Source organism: Leucoraja erinacea, chromosome 31 (assembly GCF_028641065.1).
Source record: "Leucoraja erinacea ecotype New England chromosome 31, Leri_hhj_1, whole genome shotgun sequence".
Classification (NCBI taxonomy): Eukaryota; Metazoa; Chordata; class Chondrichthyes; order Rajiformes; family Rajidae; genus Leucoraja; species Leucoraja erinaceus.
In genome coordinates, this window is record NC_073407.1 from 8,270,528 (window position 1) to 8,293,933 (window position 23,406).

Below are 23,406 nucleotides of genomic sequence, written 5' to 3' on the forward strand. Positions count from 1 at the left end.
TACAACTCGCAAACAGGCACTTCTGCCCACTGGGTCCGTGCCATCCAGCGATCACCCCATGCATTAGCACTATTTTACGCACTTGTTGCATTTTGGGACGTCGAACAAGGGCAGGACATACATAGTAAATGGCAGGCCTCTGGTTAGTGTTGGTAGAGTGAACACTTGTTCACACCATGGTTGGTGGGTATATAGAACAAGCTGCCAGAGGAAGTTGTTGTGGCTGGCACTATAACAGCATTTAAAAGACACATAGTCAGGTAGATGGATAGGAAAGGTTTAAAGGGTTATGGACCAAACACAAGGAAATGGACTAGTTTAGATGGGCATCTTGGTTAGCAAGCTGGTCCAAAGGGTCTGTTTCCGTGCTGTACGACTCAATGGCTCTATTTATGAGTTTGATAAAAGGCCAGACAGCAGATGTTATTCATGCCTGCTGCTTGCTTGAGTGGTTCCTTGAAGAAGCTGCACTGATACGAGTAGTGACCAATGTCCTGACCTCTGGATGTCAATAGCTGTTCCCGTCAAACACAAGTGAAGAGATCTGTGTTTTATAGCAGAGGAAGAGTTGAGAAATGAGACGTGCATGTGCTTCATGTAGCATGCATGGTACTTCAGAAAATCTGTGAATTGCAAGCAGCTGAGGAAGTTATCATTTCAAAAAATAGCTGGAATGTTTTAATGCTGACGGGTGTAATCTTAAGTGGTTGATGTTGGTAGTACAATGATTTTTTAATATTAGCAAAGAGGGCAAAAATGTACGGGTCATAGAGTTGTACAGCATGGAAAGAGACCTTCAACCTAATTCGTCCATTTGCCTATATCCCTCCAAACCTTTCTCATCTATGTACCTTTCTAGGTGCTTTATATGCCATAATTATACCCATTTCTACCACTTTGTCTGATAGTTTGTTTCATTTATGCAGCATTCTCTGTGTAAAAAAAAAAGTTGCTGATGTACCTATCATGTCGTTTCCCTCTCATCTTAAACGTATGCCCTCTAGTTTTAGACTGCCCTTCACTGAGTTAGAGACTGTGGCTATTCGCCCAATCTATGCACCTCATAATTTTATAAACCTCCATTAGGTCACCCTTCAGTCACCCACACTCACGGAATATCCAGCCTCTTCTTATAAATCAAACCTCCTTAGCCCATGCTCGGAAGTAAAAAACTGGAGAAGGGCCCAATTTGAAACGTCGACTGTCCATTTCGCTCCACAGATGCGGCTTGGCCTGCTGAGTTCCACCAGCACTTTCTTTTTTGCTCAAGAATCTAGCAATCTACAGTTTCTTGTGCCTCAATGCCCTCAATTTATTTTGCTCCCTTTCCAGTTTAATGATATCCTTCCTATAACAGGGTGACCAGTACTGTACTCCAAATGAGTCCTCATCAATATCTTGTACGTCTCTAACGTGATATCCTCATCTCCTGCACACTGACCAATGAAGACGACCATGCCACACACCACTTTCGCCACCCTGTCTGCCTTTGTCGCCACTTTCATTAACCTGCACCTCCTGTTCTACATCATTCCCCACGGCCCTAACATTGACTGTATATTGATTGACATAAAGTAACATCTTGCATTTATCCAAATTAAACCTTGTCTGCTATTCATCAGCCTGTTAGCCCAGTTGATCAAGATTCTGCTGTAATCCTAGATAACCATTATTCACCATACCACCAATCTAAGTGTCATTTGCAAACATACTAACCATGCCACCTACATTCACATCCAAATCGTTAATAGAAATAACAAACAACTCTAAACTCTTAGACCTTGACCTTCGAACCTCCATCTGTAACTGGGTTCTAGACCTCAGTCGGGTATAATTGGTCATAATATTTCCTGTAGTTTGATCCTCAACACTGGTGTTGCTAGTGGTTGTGAACTCGGTCCCTTGCGTTAATCCATGTGCGTCCATGACTTTGAAGCTAAATACAACGCCAACGCATTCTTTAAGTTCAATGATGATACCACCGTTATCGGCAGGGTCAACAAAGTGATGAGACTGAATACAGGAAATAGACCAGGAATCCTAGATCATGGTGTTAGAGCAGTAACCTTGCTCTTAATATCAGCAAGATAAAATAGTTGGTTGTTGACCTAAGCAGGAGGGTGAAGACAACCCTGTCTTCATCAACACGGCTGCTGTAAAGATGGTCAAAGGCTTCAAGTTCCTAGACATCCATATCTCCAGCAACCAGGCTTATCCTAGCAGTGTTTCTTAAACAGTGGCACAACCTTAGCCACTCTTGCAGTCCAGCCACATTAGCCATCCTCCTACCTTCCACCACCACACCTGTGGCTATGACTGTTACAAATATCTCTGGCACGGGTCTTGCTATTTCTTTCCCGGCTTCCCACAAGTCCCGGGGATTTATCTGCCCACCATAATTTCCTCTTCTGCAATGTGGACTCTCTTCAAGACATCACTATTAACTTTCCCAAAATACAGACGAGAAATAGTCATTTAGCACCTTTCCATCTAATGTGGCACCACACATAGGTGACCTAGTTGATCTTTAAAGGGCCCAGTTCTGTACCTGGTTACTCTTTAATATAATCTCTTTGGATTTTCCTTTACCTTACCTGCCAAAGCTATGTTATGTACCCCATTTTACCCTCCTGGATTCTCTTCTAATTGCACTCCTACTTCTATCTTCAAGGGATGCACTTGATCCCAGCTGCCTATACTTGACATATGCCACCTTCTAACCTAAATATCTATTGCCAACCAGTTCTCTACTCGTGCCAGCCTTGTCCTTCACTTTATTAGGATCGTGAAATCTCTGAACCCTACCTGCCTCCACTTCCTAAGTACCAGACATCCCTGTACCAGCAAACAGCCCCTGCCCCTCCCCCCCCGTCAACTTTTCAAAGTTCCAGTCCAATGTCATCAAAACTGACCTTGCACCTTTGGATCTGTTCTTCATGTCTAGTAGGAACCTTAATATTTTGACTTTTTCTCCCATAGCTCACCGCTTCACGTTATTTGCCTGGCAATATATCTTAATATTTCTGTCACTAAAAATTGGTGTTCTTGAGGTTTATATTAAACAGAAACAGTCCTGGCGTAGATTCCCAAGGTATTGCGACAATCCTACCTTATCTATCTTTGAAGTCACGAGGTTTCATTCCTCTGACACCATATGGCTTAATAGACGCTGGCACTTTGTCAATGATTTGGAAAATTATATTTCCCCAATTATATCCATAGAGTTTGATTTCCTCTCAAGATCCAATTAAATCAGTTCAGCACAACTTGCCCTTTAAAAACCACTGCCCAATGTCCCTGAGTAGCCAATTTTTTTTGAAGTGTTGATGAATTTCATTCACTGCACAAATTAATTGGCTTATCATTTATTTGCTTTAATCTTCTTTCTTGATGAGCACTGCGCAGCAGCTTCCCTCCTAGGGTTTTGGTGTAAAACAAAAATCACCACTTCCTAAGCCGCATCTGCTACTCTGGGGGGTGCATGCCATGTGGGCCTGGGGAGTTTTCCATTTGTTCTTAAGGAAATAGTTTTCATTGACCCAATATACTTGCTAATCAAGAACCTCTCCACAAAGTCCTGTCTTTTGGGATATGACCACTGGCACCTTATCTGAACTCTTCAAGATTTTCAGTCTAACCTCAGGTGATTTTCATTCAACTCCTCCCACCAGGTGGAAAAACAAATCTCAGTAGAAAACAAAAAAACACTTTGAAGAGGGGATCTAACCCGAAAAGTTTCTGTCCATTCCCTTCAAAGATGCTGCCTGTCCTGAGTTTCTCCAGCACTTTGTGTTTCTACCCCAAAGCTTGTTGCAGCTTTTGGCTATTCTTACAATGTAGGCACCATGGCAACTATTTGTGTCACATAAACATTCATAATCAGCAATGGGATTATGGCAAGGTGCCTGCTTTATTACGGAGTGAAGAGTTGTTTAGCAGAATAATTATTGGCAAAGACACTATGCAGAACTTCTGTGATCCCTAACATATTGCACTGGGATCATTATTCTCCACCTGGGGAGAGCAGAGGGACCTCAATGGAAGCTTTTCCCCTAAAGAAAGCAGTACTGATATCACAGCACTGGCTCTGGAAAGCACGGAACATTTGTGTTCAAGTTCAAACCCACAACCTCTGCCTCTGAAGGGAGAATGTTATTGACTGAGCTAAAGCTGACAGGAGAATGTCGTTTTTACCTACTTTAATTCTGCCCACTGTACTGCAACAGATTTTAGCTCAGGTTTCCAGGATCTGCAGATTCTTATGCCTCCATTTTATCTGAATGACTTTTATGTTGATGTTTATGTTTGAATCTTTCCCTCCTGCAGCGATCATTCACATTTGCTCGAGAATGACCATGGTCCTACTTGTCTTTATATTTTATCCAAATAAAAGTGCCATTTTCTCTCACTGTGAAATAAGACATTTTAGGTTTCTATTTCGCTAATTTTAAAACTTATTTTCCTTTTGTAGAAACCCACCAATTTGCTTCCTTGCGCTCTTTAAGTTTGCCTATTCATATTTAGATTGTCCTCTTAACAGCTCTATATTCATCATAAATGTTATATCTCTATACCTATTAGATTCCATTAAATATTATTTTTGTTGAAATCCATATATTCCTATTTATTTTGTTCCCATTACTCTTGATCAGGAAGTGCCATATCCAATTAGTATTAAAATCTTTCATCTGATTAGCATGCAATTTTTTTTTTTGCACTTTTGTTTCCTTAAGTCTGAATTTGGTTAGTTTGGTTGGTTAGTCCAATTTACCTATCTTAGATTTGTTATTATCACAGTTGATCTAAATTGTATTACTTGCCCAAGAATTCTACCTTAAGAACTGTCCAGGTTGGCTATCGTGGGTATTAATTTCCATGAGAAGTGTCCCGCCAAAAGCCAGCACTTATGGCTCACCCTTGGTCCTAATAAGATGCTCGTGTAGAAATTTCATTTTGAGGTGTTTCAGGCAATATTTGATTTAGCTGAGTGACTTGCTAAGGCATGCCAGAGGGCAACAATGAATAGGCATAATCGTGGAGTCATCCACAGGCCAACTGTAAATCAGCACATTAGCAATGGCCTGTAGTCACCTATAGGCTAAACCTTTCGCCTTTGTTTGTGCAAAACCTTCAGTGAATGAGATGGGTATTTACAAGATTCTGAATTTTAAAGTCGCTTTTAATCCGAGTATTCGTTTTGGAACTTTAATATAACGCAATTAAAATTCAGAAACAAATTGCTGAGGTTGAATTTGCCATCTCTGAATTTAGTTTGTGTCTCCAGATGACTAGTTGAGTAACAATAGACAGACTAACTTACCATCCTGAAACAGATATGACTTGACTGCCAAGACATATGATTTATTTAATCAGCTCTGCTGCGTTCAAGGAACCCTGCCACCAGTTTAATCATCAATTTTGTTTTATCTCTCTACCTTGTAGATTAAGCTCTCTGTAATTAATTTATTGCAGCAGATCTATCTAATTTGCGTCCAACTTTCATCCTCATCTAGTTCCCTATCTACTAAAGTATTTGCTTATTGATTCTTAGACCCAGCATGTTGCCAGTTAAAACTAATGATTCAGATGTTTTCATTAATTGGAAGCACAACTGTGGTAAACCTTTGTGCTTATGCAGGGTTTTTTTATCTTCTGAAAAGTATGTCTATTGCCCTAAATCTCCAGCAGCTGCAATGGTCACTGATTGTTTTCTGAACCGGTCTAATCTTCTCTTAAAAGTTTTGTTAAAGTTACTAAAGGAAATGAATTATCCAGTCATAAATTGAGCTAGATGAGCTAATAAAGTAGTTGAGTGCTGCAGACATCTGCACACTCATGTTATTTAATTGGAATAACTTTGACTTAAGAGCAGACAATACTCTACACTCCAGCAATGACAGCATTGACGGAAACATTGTGTTTTCTGAACATTAACTTTTTCCACAGATATTTTAGTTCACCTAATACTTCCATAATGTTATGCTTTTTTAAAGGATACTAGCATATACAATATTTTGTTTCTCAATGGAATGCATTTCTAAAATGTTGGTGATTGTTAGTTGTGTATAAGTTTTGCTCCCTTGTTAAATGAGATGCAATGTCAATTAGATGACTAGGTTTAATTCTACCAAACTAAATCTAAATGCCTTGGGTAATTCCAAAACCAGGGGCCACAGTTTAAGAATCCAGAACCAGGGGCCACAGTTTAAGAATAGGGGGTAAGCCATTTAAAACGGAGACGAGGAAACACTTTTTCTCACAGAGAGTTGTGAGTTTGAGGAATTATCTGCCTTAGAGGGTGGTGGAGGCAGGTTCTCTGGATGCTTTCAAGAGAGAGCTGGATAGGGCTCTTAAAGATAGCGGGGTCAGGGGATATGGGGAGAAGGCAGGAACGGGGTACTGATTGGGGTTAATCAGCCATGATCACATTGAATGGCGGTGCTGGCTCGAAGGGCCGAATGGCCTACTCCTGCACCTATTGTCTATTGTCTATTAATTCAGCTAGTTCAGAGCACACTATCTAAATTTAATCAAATAAATAGTAAAACTCAATTTGCATATTTGCATCGTTTTATGTATTATTGTGGCAATGAATAGTATAGTTAAAGATTTTTTTCTTATCTTTGGAGTCCTTAAAACAGCAAGTAAAAGTAAGATGACATCTCTGGATGAGAAAGCACTCGTTAGTACTTGGACAAAAAAGCACTTGTAATTGTGGAATAAACATCTGTTATTTTTATCCTTAAACATATCTGTATATAATCATAAATATGTATATAATCATAAATATATACATCCACATTTTTGAAATTCTGATTTTTCTTGAAATAGTTTCAGCCACCTTTTAAGCATGCACTTCTAACAGCAAACAAGTAACCTGTTCCATTTTCTTGAACTAGATATCAAGGATACATTGGTGCAGCGCTAGTACTTGGAGGAGTAGACTCTACTGGTCCCCATCTTTATAGCATTTATCCACATGGATCAACTGACACATTGCCATATGTAACTATGGGTGAGTTTCTCTTACGTTTGCTGAACATTGTATGAAGAAGTACACAGCACAGACATTATTTTGTGTTTAGATGTGTTAATATCTTACAAGCACTAATTGAGTTTTCCACTACAATAGCATTAACTTTGAGTTGTCATCAAACCTTGATTTGTAAAGTAATTGAAAAGGAAACAGTGATGTGGGGATGGGGCAGAAGAGAAATAATATTCTAGAATCTCTTTCTAAGAGCCTCGATTTGCATATCATTTTATTATTGGATTTTGGATTTGTGATCCAATTTATCACTCGTAAGTATGGAAGTGATTTCAAAATATAACTTATAATGAGAAATTATCTTTCTCGTTGGCATTGTTCCTTCTCTCATATATTCAGATACTTGTCTGGTTATATTTTTTGATTGTACTAATGGGTGTTCCATGTATTGCTGTCTGCTGTTTGTGTTCTGTCTATCTCGCCAGTGTTCAATATATTGGGTAGTGATATCATGTATCATCATCTTTCCTCTGCTCCACATGCTGTTATGGATGCACACTTAACAGTTTTAACATATTCCCAATTGATTTGATTCAACGTTCCACCCGTGATCTCTTTTAATTTCTCATTTTTCTCTTGACTCTTATCATAACTGCACGATCAAAGCCTCGTGGCTTCAGGTCAACAACGACAAAGGTACCTGGTTTGACTACTGGAAGAATCCAGAGTCTTCCTAATTTTATTTCAGATTTCAAGCATCTGCACTTTTCTTTATTAATAATTAGGAATATTTGTTGACTGGTCAAAATGTACCAGATACACTCCTGGTGATTGAACTGCAACCTCTAATCTCTGCGTCTTCCCCACCCCATCAATATCAATGTATTGTTGGCTTTCCGTTGTGGCATTATTTTCTTTTTATCCCTGCATCATAACCCTTTGTGCTTCACAAAGATCGCACTGGCCTTAAATTGATTTCGGAAATTGTAGTGAGTTCCACATACTCTAAACAGGGGTCGGCAACCTTGTTCTGCTTTGGGGCCGGGACGCATGTCTGTGAGCGGATGGCGGGCTATATCTATGACGTGTGCACATGGATCCCGCCCCAGATGGCAGGCAACAAATCACGTGTCAGATAGATCGCGCCCCTTCGAGGACACCACCCAGAGCACTGGCCAAAGATCATAGAGCGGAACAAGATACTCCACTATGCAGTATATGCACTATGCAAAATATGCAGTATCAACAATGCCAACCATTTGCACGGGTTTGTAACTGAAGGTGCTGGGTACAAAGGCAAGGCGGTTGTGTTGAACTTCGTTAAAACATTGGTTTCATTAAGGCTGGGATATTGGGCACTGCACCATACAGCGCAGAGAGCACAGACAAGATTTACTAGAACAATGTAGAAAAGAACTGCAGATGCTGGTTTACGTCGAAGGTAGACGCAAATTGCTGGAGTAACTCAGCGGGACAGGCTCTGTAAAGGTTTCTGTCGGAGGCAAGGCTCTGTTGTGACTAGCACAAGAGGACACGTCCACCACTGAGTTAGAGTTAAAGAGCCCGTTTATTCTGCAATCACTGCTTTTTATCTTGAGGGTCACTTGACGAGGCTCAGGCACGAGTTTCCAATATATTTTAGATTACACAATAAATGTATGTTACGCATATTACATTACAAAGACATCACAGGCTCCATCTCTGGAGAGAAGGAATGGGAGATGTTTCGGAGCTAGCCCCTTCTTCGGTCTGAAGAAAGGTCTCAATCCGAAACATCACCTATTCCTTCTCTCCGGGGATGCTGCTTGCCCCGCTGAGTTACTCCAGCATTTTGTGTCTATTTCTTAGAACAGCCCTGCGACCTGGAACTCTGGTTGGAATGCTGGAAAATGTCTTTTAGGAGGAGCGAACAGGAGATTCGGTTCAAAATCAACGTGGGCATAGGGATTAAGGTGGTACAGCTTGCACAAGAGTTTGGGCTGTTTGATCTAATGTTTTGATTTCATTGCGCAGTATATTTCTTTTCACTGTCTTGTACATTTTATGTATAATTTATGTTTTGGTAAGCATCTGAATTGAAACGGGTTACGGGAGATACATAAACAATGGCAGTAAATCGACTGCTCTTACAGAAAGCATATGGACGGCAGACACTCCACCTCTCCCATCCCACCATCAGTCCATCTAATTATATAATTCCATACATGCCTCCACGGGGTCTATATTCCACAGAGATACAAAGAGTACTTGTGAATAAACACCAATTGCTGGAGTAACTCAGCAGCACAGGCAGCGACTCTGGAGAGAAGGAATGGGTGACGTTTCTGTTGGCAATCGGCGGCGTTTGGCTCTCGGTGGCTCCACCATTGCGGCCGACAGCGCAGGCCTCCTTGCGTCACCATGCCGCGGCCTTGGGGCCCGGGAGGTATCGGAGATGACGGACGTCTGCGGGCCAGATGAATATGGGAAAAAAATATATGGTGGTGGGCGGGATGATTTCGGGTTACGGGCCACATTCGGCCCGGGCGCCGTAGGTTGCCGACCCCTGCTCTAAACTCATGTTCGTTCTTTTCATTTGCTAACTATGAATTCAGAACCTAGATCCTTCAGCCATCACGTGTCCTTGACAACCTCTGCTTGCTCTCCATCCCTCCGTGTTCATTTCATCATTTCAGAGCCCTTCTGAAGCTTCATTGTATTCCTCTCCTTGCAGGGTTTCCTGCACTCATGCAAGTTACTTTCACCCCCTGTCTTTCTATGTCTCCTAGCCTATCCCAGATCCATCTGAATTTGGTATTTTTCTCCCATGCCTTTCTACCTCCTATTTCCTTCTGACTTAATTCATACTCCAAATCTGATAGCTGAAGTATCTCTGCTTTGCCTATTCCCAGGCTCTTTCTTCCCCGGCAATCTCTTTTGGAATGTTCCCTGCGTCTAGGGCGATGCAGCGGCGCAGCTGGCAGAGCAGCAGCAGCCTCACAGCACCCGGGTTTGATCCTGACCGTGTCTGGTGATTGCACATTTCCCCTTTGACAATGTCGGTTTCAATTGGGTGCTTTGGTTTCCGCCCACATCCCACAGACATGCTTGTTTGCAGGTTAATTGACCTCAATAAATACTGATGTGTACAACGCTGTTGTCATATTTTCAATAAGTCATAGAGAGATACAGTACGAAAACAGGCCCATTGGCTCACCGGGTTGGCATTGATCACCAACCATCCATTTACTCTAATCCTACACTAATCTAATCCTTTACTCACTCCATATTGTCATCAATTCTCCCAAGATTCTACACACCAGGGGCAATTTAGAGAGGCCATTTGATCGGCAAACCCTGTGTTTTGAATGTGAGAGGAAATTGGAGAATCTGGAGGAAGCCCACATGGTCACAGGGAGAATGTGCAAACTCAACGCTTGTAATACCAGAGGTCAGATTTGAACCCTGGTCTCTGGCGCTGTGAGGCAGCGGCTCTACAAGCTGTGGTACTGAGCAGCCCTGAGGTTTGGCATCTCTTTTGCAAAGATGTTCTGGTGTTCCTGTAATTTTGTGGTTAGTCTTATTCCAAAAAAATTATTCTGCAAACAGTAAGCGAAACATCACCCATTCCTTCTTTCCAGAGATGCTGCCTGTCCCGCTGAGTTACTCCAGCATTTTGTGTCTATCTTGGATTTAAAATAGCATCTGCAGTTCTTTCCTGCACGTTAGCTTGTCCTGTTTGGCTTGCACCATCCACTCACTGACTGATCGGACTGCTGCTGTATGCCTGTGCAGTCTGGTTCTTCACAAAACTATATTCTGCAAATGCAAGAACAAACTCTTTTAACAGCGCACATAAATTTGGAGTGTAGCGCATTTGGTGTTTTTAATATTGAAGGAAGTTGAGGCTTATGTAGCATGATTTATTTATATCCTCCACTGTTGTGTATTTTACAGTCCCCTTATGGTTGCCTACAACCATTGCTTATAAAAATGTACAAATTCTAACTGTATATCCCCAGTCTATGTTCGTAAATAAAACGGTATAAGCAGCAGGGTAGTACAAGCTGGAATAAATTATTTCTGCTTTGCTAAGCGTGCGATTTGCATTTTTGAAGTGCATCTCAGATAGCGGCTGAATGCTTTGTAAACCAGTAGGTGGTGCAGTTGCATTAAAATTGAACTGAAACATGGTCCGTCAAGAGGCTTCCTAAAAACCTGAAGCATGTAATTGTTTTGGAAGTTGCATGTACAACTCATTGGTGTGCAATTTGCTACAGAGATTTTAGCTGTTTCTTGGGGTGCATTGTCTATGGATTTTGAGGTACTTTCATTTAAGATGCATGCGCAGAATTTTGTTCAAGTGTGCTGTACAGTACATTTTAAATAGGTCAGATTTGATCAATGAGAATGCTGTCAAATGCTTTGTGCAGTCTATTGTTGACTGACCCCCACTTTTTAAAACCCATTTTATTTGCTCTTTAAGTGGGGTTGGCCCATGTTGAGCAGGAAGGGAGTAAAGAGGGAGTTATCTTGATGTTTTTCTGAAAAGATTGTAAATTCTCAAACAGCTTGATTTCTTGTGCCCGGTGTATAACATTACTTGTCTTTTGATCCTTTCATTGTTAGTCTCATGAGAGCTTCCGTAAAAAGAAAACTGTCAAACAGTACCAGGGTTCCTCTTGCGCCTGTGGGGTTGTTTTTGAGTTGTATTTTTTTTGCTCATAAAAAATCCTTAACTTGCAACCAAATCCAGCTTCATCGGCAGGGAGAGCTACATATCCTTTGTACAATGAAAACTTGTTTTAAAATTCTCTTCACAAATTGGCCGGCACTGAGGAAGAGCTGCCACTTTACAGCGCCAGAGCGCCAGAGACCCGGGTGATGCCTGTACGGAGTTTGTACCTTCTCCCAATCACCGCGTGGGTTTTCCCCGGGTGCTCCAGTTTCCTCCCACACTCCAAAGCCGTACAGGTTTGTAGGTTAGACAAACCTACACCAGTCTGAAGAAGGGTCTCGACCCGAGACGCAACCCAATCCGTCTCTCCAGAGATGCTGCCAGTCCTGCTGAGTTACTCCAGCTTTTTGTGTCTATCTTTGGTTTGAACCAGCATCTACAGTTCTTTCTTACACAGGTTTGTAGGGTATTAGGGTTCAGTAGAAATTGTAAATTGTTCCTCTAAACTAAAACTAAATTAAAATTTCTGAACATGGCATTGTATCATCCTTTCGCATTCATTTATTTCCATGTTTTTAACCATTAAAATCCAATCTTTTTCCATATGGATTCTTGCTGCCGGTTAGTAATTGGTAATACTCATCCATTTTGCTTTTAAGTAATTGATGCCACTTGTATCATCCAAATGTAAATTTGATTGGATTGGCTTGAAGAAATCTCTGGTATGCGCATCTGTTCAAAACTTTGCTTCCAGGCAACATATTTTCAATTTATTGATGTTTTGGTGACATTGTTTGCATTCCAGTCCATTTTTCAGTTTGGAAGTGTCCAGTAGGTAAATGAAACTCGCTTCGGCAGAGCTCTGCAAATGCAGAGTGTTGCATTAAGCCAAAATAGGGATTGGAGCTGATTTTGAAGCATCATGTTCTGCTGTTTGCTGGAGTCAGTTGGAACCCAATATGAATTATACATTACTTTCCATGACACCTGCACCTTTGTAAATATTATGCAGAAAAGCTTGTTCTGAAATAACACCAGCAAGTTTGCATGGATTGTAGATGCAGTTACATGGAGTTGGCCACGGCAAGGAGGGGGTTCTGCGATTACAGCTTCTCTCATATTTTAAAACGTTCATCTTCTGTGCCTTTGAGAGAAAAAACAGAATCACAGGTGGACAATTTATTTGCTGCTGTAAAGATGCCAAGATGTGCCCTATTGTTTCAGCAAGAGGGCATGTTGTAGATGCAGATCCCACATCCTGGGGCTCCAGTTTCCTCCCACATTCCAAAGACGCTTAGTTTGTAGGTTAATTAGCCTCTGGAAATTGCCCCTTAGCCTGTCGAAAGTGGAATACCATGGAACTAGTGTGTACGGATTAATAGTATGGACTTGGTGGGCCGAAAGGCCTGGTTCCATGCTGTATCTCTAAATTAAACAATTAAAAAGCTGAGACTAACACGTCCCTTCACTGAAGTAGTGCTGCACTGTTAAAATTGTTGTTCTTTGTACAACGTATACATTGTGTACACGGGACAATGCTGCCCTCTTTTAGTTTGGTAATTTTCAGGAATCGTGAGAAGCAACTAACACAATTCATTGCTTAGACCTGCTGGGAAGTTGGGTAGCTGTGGACAGAGCAGGACTGGTCATTCTCTAGCTCCGGTTTACTTAGCATGAATTCAGTCCACAAGTTGGCTGCCGCTGGAAAGTAGGTCTTTTTTTAAAGACACAGAGTGCTAGAGTAACTCCTCGGATCTGGAGAAGATTGATAGATAACAGATCGGGACCCTTCTTCAGACTGATTGTGAGGGGTGAAGAAACCTTCAAGAGAGGGGGGCAGGACGAAGTAATAGTTAAAAGGTACACAAAAAAGCTGGAGAAACTCAGCGGGTGCAGCAGCATCTATGGAGCGAAGGAAATTGGCAACGTTTCGGGCCGAAAACCTTCTGAAGAAGTAATAGGTAAACACAGACGAGGGGAGTTAATTGGAAGATGTTTGGACAATGGCCAGAGATGAAAGAAAATATGTAAGACAAAAGTCTTGACTTGCAAATTGCGAAGCCAGAGGACGGAATGAAGATGGAGGGGAAAGGAAGAAATAGGTGTGAATGCAGGTTGGGCATAGGGGAGGTATGGATGTGGGGGAGAAAAGAGGGGTGTGAGGGAGAAAGTGGAGGAGGGGGAGTTGTTAGAGGTTACCAAAAATTGGAAAATTTAATATTCATGCCACCGGGTTGGAAGCTAACCCAAGTAGAATAAAAGGTCGTCTTCTCCCAGTTAGCATGTGGCCTCACTCTGGCAATGGAGGATGCTCAGGACAGACAGGTCAATATGGGATGGGGAGTTTGAGTTGCTGCAAAATCTGCTACTTGAATAAGGGGTAAGCCATTTCGAACAGAGATGAGGAAACACTTTTTCACACAGAGAGTTGGGAATTCTCTGCCTCAGAGGGCGGTGGAGGCTGGTTCTCTGGATACTTTCAAGAGAGAGTTAGATAGGGCTCTTAAAGATAGCGGAGTCAGGGGATATGGGGAGAAGGCAAGAGTGGGGTACCGATTGTGGATGAGCAGCCATGATCACAATGAATGGCGGTGCTGGCTTGAAGGGCCGAATGGCCCACTCCTGCACCTATTATATATTGAAACTAATCATGCTTGACTTTTAAACTGCTTTTATTGTTTGAAAATAGTTTGGGAAAATAAACTGCATCATATGGGAAGAGCATTCTTGCATGTAAAGTAGACCTTCAAGTACATCCCAGGAACTTTTCTACTTAAGCCACTGTTGATTTTTACCTAGGATCTTTTACGTTAGAGGTGATATTGTCTGTGAAAAAGCTGGAGAAAACAACATTTTCAAACTTAAAAACCAATGATTACTGAATCCAGTCCTTCATTTTGATTTTTTTCCCCCCAATTTGCAACTGCAGGGAGATTGGGGCAGTTTAACCTCCAGATGTACTACTTTGGCAATATCCAGTTCACTTAATTTAAAATTGTGAAATTCCTAACATTTTCATCCTTAAATATTGACAATAGATTTATAACAAATTGATGTCAAAAAATTAGCAGTTTAATTTTTAACCTATCACTCGTCTGAAATTTTCTGGATATCAATTGCATATTTATCAAATTAATTACACTCACATTTCAAGGAATTTATCATTTTATTTTTTAGACATTGGTAGAGTTTGAATCCAATGAAAATTTGTTTTGTGGGGTTAGAGGAAATATTTTTTACATTTTATTTTGTCATTGAATGTAGACCCAATTTTGACCATTTGTGATCATTTTTGGAGAAACGGTTGGTTGGATTGAATTAGCATTGGGGAGAATTAGTATTCTATGGTGCTAATAGTGACTTTTAAAAATAAATCCATGCATATAGCCAGCTACTTTCCACCCTCATGTTTAAACTTTTTGGTTTTAGTTCAATAATTTTAGCAATTACATTGTATTTGTTTGTATTGAATGGCTGATATAGCAAGGACAATTTGAACTTTACAGGAGGATTAAATGTAATGTCTAGAATAATTTAACAAGATCACTCTAGAACAAATGTATGTAATTCCCTCCATACATTTCACTTCCATAAACCTTTGCTATAGGTAAGCTATTTTGTATAATCTATTTCCCCCCCCCCCCCATGCTCTCCCCGTGGACGCATCAATACCATTATAAAATATTGCACCTTTTTGAACAAGCTTTTGTCGCCACTTATAATTGCTCCTTTGGCTTAATGTTCACTTTATTTATTTCTGCAGCAGTGTCTTAACATTAAACATCTCAGTGAAAAATTTCCTTTCTTGACCATCTGACCAGAATGTATCTAGTAACATGCATGAAACAACAGTTTTAAACAATACTACAGCAGTCCTTGCCTCAATTCTAGCTTTATTAATGCTGCATAAAAATCTTGCATAAAAGCTGTTCATTGAAAGTATACAATTCTGCAATGTGGTAGAGGGAATTGTGATCTTCATGTGCCATTTTAAAACTGCAAACCTGCAAAAATGGGCTATTTCATGATGTAAAATAACAATTTTGTTTTCTCTCTATAAAGTTGGAATTGAGAATTGTATAAGAATAAATAGCTATCTTCAAAGTTGGAAGAGAAAAGAACCATCGTGAATTATAAACTCTTACCCTCAATGCAGTTTAGAAATAGATATTAGAATCTTCAAGATGGTCTGTCAGCCTTGGTGTTCGCTGCTGCTTTTATGTATGGATGATTGTGTGTATGTTACTTAAATGAAAAACACTCCATTCTCATAGTTCTGGTAAGTGGATATTGAAAAGCATTTTAATGGGAATCGATACTAAAGAAAGTTGGATTTACTTCCATTTTTATCCGTCTGGTTCTATGAAGATACCTTTTTCTTTTCCCTGATCTATCTGTAGGATTAAATATTGTTCCATTCTTGTTTGCTGTGGGGGGAAAAAATAGCTACATTACAAACTGCGACCCTAGCCATTCAAAAGATTAAAAATGCTTTGCTTGCTCAGGACTGAAATCATCAAATTAAACGATTTGTGCTGACAAAAGACAAATTTGGTTTTCAGCAAGCTGTGCAAGATAGTTTGATTGCTCTGCTTGTCCAGGGATGCTCTTGGCAGACACTTGTAATGAAGTGTGGAGCGTTTGCATAAAATTAGAGTATTGCAGGCGATCAGCAGTTCAGCTATAGGAAGGCAAGAGGAGATCTTCTTCAATCTCTTGTGAATAAACTTGCTCCCCTGACACTGAAGTTGTTTCATATTCATAAATCAGCTTTTTGTACATTGGCAATGTCGGCCTGTGGAGCCAGCATTACCACCAAGAGACTAGGCCTCTCAACCAGGAACCAGGGTGAAAAATGATCACAATTGATGGGGCTGTGGAGTGCACCAAATTTTTACACAGAACAAGCAGCAAATTGAATAACAATGAGTAAGTGTGAATAAGCACTCTGTCACGCTATTCTGACACTGATGAATGAGAAGGTCCTAAATGTTGTACTTTCGCCACTGCACGAATCCTGTTCTGTGGCAGGCTTCAGAATAAGGAACAGGCTGAAGTGGCAAATGGGGCCTTGGGTACTTAAAATGGACTGCTGTGTAACATAACAGCAGGGTTAGGAGAATGCCACAAAAGGCATTTAGGAAAAATGAGAAATCCTGTTTAAAGGAACTAATTATAATGTTCTTGAAAAGGTGACAGCGCCTCAAACAGCAAGGCTCGTATAACCTCAGGACCTTCTGTTAGTGTTTAAATTTAATACATGAACTTGCAGGTATATAGAAAAAGTAGAAATTCTTCTTCAAGTCATCTTGTAAAGTCTACTTATGATGGTAGCATGTACATATTAAAAAGCTAAATGTCTTATATATTCAAAATGCAGTGGCTCTTAAAGGTCAGACTTCAGAATGTTGCCTTGCAGCAGAATTTGTGTCAATGATCAGGTGTCAGCTTTTCCATTTTAATATAAACATTGTACTACTCTTTACAGTTAATGTATCTTCACTTTGTCTATATCACACTGAAAATCTCCTGGGCTGCCATGTTTTACAAAACTAGCCTTGTGTCCATCAAAGTGTAGTTTTACAATGGCGGAAAATAGGAGTGCTATCCTCTAACTGCAACTTAGCTGTTGGCACAGGCTAAAATTCAGTACAATTGTATTAATATAAAAAGTAAGAATGTGGAACTGTGAAATGTTTTTTGTGTTCCCGTGGGCCGCAACGCGTCCGTTGCCCCCAGAGCATTGCATTTGTTGCTTGTGGAGTGGTTGATGGCGGATTTGTGCCTTGCGTTTTCTATCCTGAGATGGGGAATGGGCTAGGCCATTGAATGGACGACTGGAAACAGTAATGGCAGGGGCATTAGAGGGAGTGCTACCGCATGACATTGCTATGCAGTGGCTGGTGACTAATTTAAAAGCTGCAATGCTGTAGGTTTGAAAGGAATTTTCCCCTGAACCAAAAAAAGCAGGAAGCTTAAAGAGAGGTGAAGTGGAGAAGGTGCCTGTGGGTTTAGGATTGATAGTGGGCAGTAGTAAAGCAAAATTACAATCCATGCAAAGTGTGTAAAATAAGGAACACCAAGGGAAAAGATGAAGCTAGGTTCAGAGGTAAAAATCAAATTCATGGGGAAAACGGAAAAAATGATTGCGGTGTAAATCTGGAATAAAGACGTAAATTGCTGGAAAAACTCGGCAGGTCAGGCAGCATCAGTGGAAAGAGTTAACAGTTTAGGAATGTAAAATAAATAAAACTAGTTAGTGTAGTTAGCAGAGAAGGTGGGGGTGGGCAATGGGTGGAACAAAGGGAATGTCTGTGATAGACTGAAATGATGTCGCAATAAATTATTAGTTTGTGGATTTTTAGACTTTAAAGGCTTTGCGACATCTTTGCGGTGAAGCAATACCAATCTCAAGGTGCAGCCTATTTTCTAAAAACGCCTGTTAAATAGAAGGTGGTGTTATATATACTTGGTACTAAATGGTCAAAATTGTATAATCTTTGCTACCACCAAATCACTCCCTGAATACATCAATTGGCAAAGTGGATTTGTTTTTAGTTTATTTTTTAATTTTAGAGGTACAGCGTGGAAACAGGCCATTGGGCCCACTGAAACTGCACCGTCCAGCAATTGCCTGTACACTAGTACAATCCTGCACATTAGGGACAATTTACAGAGGCCAATTAACCTACAAACCCGCACATCTTTGGAATGGGAGAGGAAACCGGAAAACCCATGTGGTCACAGGGATAATGTACAAACTCTACACAGACAGCATCAGGAGTCAGGATCGAACCTGGGGCTGTAGAGGGCCTGTCCCACTTGGACATCTTTTGCACGTCAAGCAGGTGGCACGCGAGGATTTTGATAATCCCAAAATCCTGGGGCACCGCGCGTCACTGCCCACGTCTCACCACGCGCCATGCGCACATAAATTCCGTTGTGACCCGTAAATGATGTTGCATAAATGACGCGCAAATAACGCCCAAGTTGGACAGGTCCTTATGGCGGTGATTCTACTACTGTGACACATAGTTTTATAATTTGGTATACAAGGTCTCAGCTTTCTTCATCTGACATTATTTATATTCAAGCTAGTCTTATTTGGGGGGAAGAGGTGAACAGCCAGGACAGGAACTTATCCGAAAGTTAACAATTGTTAATTCTTACCTCAAAATAGATGCCCATAAATAATCCAGGATGTGTTTAAAAAGGATACTATTCTCATTTGTGAGGCTCTTTAGTATTTATCTCAATAAATCACAATCAAATTGTAGTTGTAATCCCACTATCTATTGTGGATTTATGTCAAATCAAACTGAGAACTTAGCTCATTATAGTAATGAGCAAATCTTTGAACCTTAAAGGATTGAATGAACAAGTTTAATATCAAAATAAAACCGAATTTCAGAAATGTTGGTATTCAGAATGCCCGCTCTTTATTGTTAAGACTCCATGGGCAATACAGTGGATCGACAGTTAGGCCAATTGCCTCACAGATCCAGTGACCTGGTTTTAATCCTGACCTCTACAACTGTCTGTCTGTACATTGCTTATACGTCCTGTGGCCGCGTGGAATTTCCCCCATGACCTGTCTTCCCCTATTAGCCTAAAGATGTGTTGGTTGGTAGTTTATTTGGGTGGTTTATATTGCCCCAGTATAAATGGGATAGTCAGAGAATCAGGGTGAAGTTGATGGGTATCTGAAAGGTACTAAGTTACTGGAAAATATGTGAGGGAATGGGATCGCTATGAAAGTCGGCCAATTCTTGATTGTCCAAATGGTTGATATCATTGCCAATTTAAAAAAAATGGAAACACCATGATGATAGTAATAACTGGTGTCAAATTGTTGGTTGTATTCTGAAGTGTTGCCTCAGAGACAGTTTTCATTTAGCTGTTTTGCATTCGTCCTAAATACTCCTAGAGAAAAGTATATACCTATTTCAGGTTGTACCAAATTGATTGGGTTTGGATGAATCATGTGGACTCTGGAGGTTAAGGAGAAAGATGAAAACAAACTTCAGTGTGCCTGGTGTATTTTTTTTAACCATGTGCCATGTGTGTGGGCTTTGAAGCCGTACAGCTCACAATTTAGCCATGGTAAGGATCATGGGGACAGACTTTCATTGTTTGAACTCTGTCATTTCACTTGTAATTAGGAATTGTGTTTCTTTTAAATGAAAATCTGAGTTTCCTTACGCAGTTTCATTCCATTTCTAGGCAGCCCATATACTGGGTGTTAAGCATAGTCACCTTCTGTTTCCGTAGCAAAACGCAAAGTGCTGGAGTAACTCAGCAGATCAGGCAGCATCTGTGGAGGGAAAGGATAATGATGTTGTGGATCAGAATCCTTCTGCAGTCTGATTGTGGTAGGGGGAACAAAGCTGGGAAAGAGGTTGGGACGGCGATGGATAGAGGTGAAGGGGCTTGATTGGGTGACAAAGATAGGTTAGAAGGGGCTTGAATGGGTGACAAAGGTTAGAGATGAAAAGGAGACAAAACAGAAGTGGAATAAAATGTAAATCCAGCAGGAGCAAAATGGATGGAAGGGGAAAGAGGGGTGACATTTCCCTCCATTGTATTGTTTCCTTAGAGTATTTTCAGAATGTGTTGAGGTGCTTTCACTTATGACACCACAAGATCTCACAAAGATAATGTTGCTCTATAATCATAGACTCATAGAGAGTCGCACAGAAACAGGCCCCTTGTCCCAATTTATCCATGCCGACCAAGATGGTCATCTCAGCTATTTGCATTTGACCCATATCCCTCTAAACCTTTCCCTTCCATGTAGCGGTCTAAGTGCTCCGGCAACTTGCAGCATATGCCCCACCACTGGGGCTCTCAGGCTCCTATTAAATCTTGCCCCTCTCACCTTAAACGTATCATTTCTGGATCTTGATTTCCCCTTTCCTGCAAAGAAACACTCTGCATTAACGCTATCTATTCCTCTCAAAATTTTATACACCTCTGTAAGATCACCTCCCTGCCTCCTGCGCATCAAGGAATAAAGTCCTAGCCTGCCCAATCTCTCCCTATAGCCCAGGTCCTTGAGTTCTGGCAACATCCTCGTAAATCTTCTCTGCACACTTTCCAATCATTTGTCGATGTTGCTGAACTTTTTGGCCGCAACACACCAATCCCATTAGTTGCCACTGAATTAATATGTAGAGCTTTTTTGCTTATTTGGCCGTGTGGGTATTTGGCTTTCAAACCGAAAATGGTAATGAATCTGTTCCCTCAACATGGCATGGTATTGTAAGCATGGAACATGTACTCTGGTTCATAAAGTCAAGTCAAGTCGTCACATTTATTTGTATAGCACATTTAGAAAAACAACTCTCGTTGGCCAAAGTGCTTTACATTTGTTATAAGAATAATATAAACAAACAAACTACATACATATATACATATAGCCCTCGCTCAGTAGACGTCAGGAAAGGCTTGGGAGTATAGATAAGTTTTTAGTCTTGACTTAAAGGAGTCGATGGAGGGGGCAGTTCTGATGGGAAGGGGGATGCTGTTCCACAGTCTAGGAGCTGCAACCGCAAAGGCGCGGTCGCCCCTAAGAGCTTGATTCAACACTTTGTTCAATTGGGCAAGTATTTGATCAGGTGAGCCCGGCTGAAAACCCTCTGCTTTTACTCTTCCAGAACCCTGAAAATGAGTCTATTTCAATATACACTTTAAATCTCCAACAAGCAGTCATTGCTTATTATGTAGGATTTTGCTTCCCGACACCTTTAAGCAATATATTTTGTTCCAGAAAATTGCTTTACTCTAATCGTTCTGAATTTAGTGATATTTTATCCCAGTGTTCTCTTGTCAGATTGAATATGACTATTCAGCACACTGATCAATTTATTTGTTGTAAATTTACTGCTTCTAGGCTTTGTATTTGATCTATAATCAGACTGCTTAAATGTTGCTGATGAGAAAGTCAGTATTTTTTTCCTCCCTACACCATAACTGTCAGGTTGTATTACACCATTACATATTCACCAGAATTGATAAAGTCAGCAGGACATCTCATTCAAAAGCCTTTAATCGCTACCTCTTTTCAATTCAAATCCATTGTGGAGGTCGACTAGTGTTCACAAATCACTTTAAATGGGAAATACTGTTCCTTGTACAGGCCTAGTAAATGAGAAGTAGTATCCAGAGTTACTTAAAACAGTAATAAATGCCAAAAAGTTATTTTAATTGGATTGAAAAATAGGCACCAAATGCATTTTTCAGCAGAAATAGAAGTTTCTAAACCAGTTAGTAACTATATAGCAGATGGGATGATGTGTTTTAAAGCCCCATGCTTTGCGCTGTGTGGCACAAATTGTTAACATTTCTCATTTTCAAAATGATGCTGAATTGCTTTTAATACCCAATATAGAAGCTGTTATACAGTGTCTGTTTGGGGTGGGGGCAGCAGTGGGAAGATCACAGCAGAGAGCATCACATTCCCATTCCTTCGATGTGCATTGACCTTTTCAAGTTGGCGTAAAAACAAGTTTGTTTACCATTTTTAAATTTTACAATTACTTTGTAAACCTAGAAAATAATGATTTCTCATGCATCTGTGCCAACCCACCCTAATCTGACAGAGGTTTATGATTTCACCTGTGAAAATTGCTACCATTGATGGAGGTCGGTGAAAGAAATTGTGGTAAAATAGATCAATGTCATTGCCATTGACCAGAAGCTAACTTGCAGTAACCATATATAATAACAATAATAATACATTTTATTTATGGGCGCCTTTCAAGAGTCTCAAGGACACCTTACAAAAATTTAGCAGGTAGAGGAAAAACATGTAAGGGGAATGAAATAAATAGTAGAGACATGACTAGTACACAAATTAAAGACAGAATACAATTCAAAACACAATATGAGGCAATTAATGCACAGATGAAAAGGGAGGGGGACGTGGAGCTAAGGATAGGCAGAGGTGAAGAGATGGGTCTTGAGGCTGGACTGGAAGATGGTGAGGGACACGGAATTGCGGATCAGTTGGGGGAGGGAGTTCCAGAGCCTGGGAGCTGCCCTGGAGAAGGCTCTGTCCCCAAAACTGCGGAGGTTGGACTTGTGGATGGAGAGGAGACCGGCATACATACAACATAGCTACAAGAGCAGATCAGAGGCTGGGAATCCTGCAGAGAGTAGCTCGCCTCCAAACCCACCATCTATACCATCTACGTGGACAAGGGCAGCAAAAGCTTGTGGACACCATCACCTGGAGTTTGGCCTCCAAGCCACACACCATTCTGATTCGGAAATATATCACTGTCCCTTCACCATCGCTGTGCCAAAATCCTTGAACTCTCCCTAGCAGTGGAGGTGGGGGAAAACCCATACCTCATAGACATGCAGCAATTCAAGAAGGCAGCTGACCACTACCTTCTCAATAACAAATAAAGATGGGCTAATTAAATACTGCCTCAGCGTAAGAAGCTACATAGAAAAGATAGAATGGATGGATGAAGCAGGGTATAACTTCTTCATTGGGTAGCTTGTTCGCACTGTATCCAAAACCGTCTTTCAAAACTAAATGTCTAACTTTGACAATGACTTAAATCATATTCATGGTCACCTCTCTGGTGCTTTTATGACTATTATACGGTACGGTTGTCAGAACTAAAATTGGTGGAGTTGCAATCAGTAAAAAGGGGCGTCAAAAGATGCAGCAGACTATGTCTCAGTTACAGATATAGGTGGAGAAATGGCAGATGGATTGTAATCTGGGTGAGTGTGTAGTGTTGTTGCA

The 23,406-nt window shown here is 40.7% G+C and overlaps 1 protein-coding gene across 1 annotated transcript in view; it reads left to right on the plus strand.

The window, feature by feature from the left end:
- psmb7 (proteasome 20S subunit beta 7) overlaps positions 1 to 23,406 on the plus strand; it is a 57,785-nt gene that overhangs the window by 6,197 nt on the left and 28,182 nt on the right. The window contains exon 5 of the mRNA XM_055659860.1: positions 6,900 to 7,015. Within this exon, the coding sequence (XP_055515835.1) occupies positions 6,900 to 7,015 (116 nt within the window). The remainder of the gene's footprint in view (positions 1 to 6,899; positions 7,016 to 23,406) is intronic.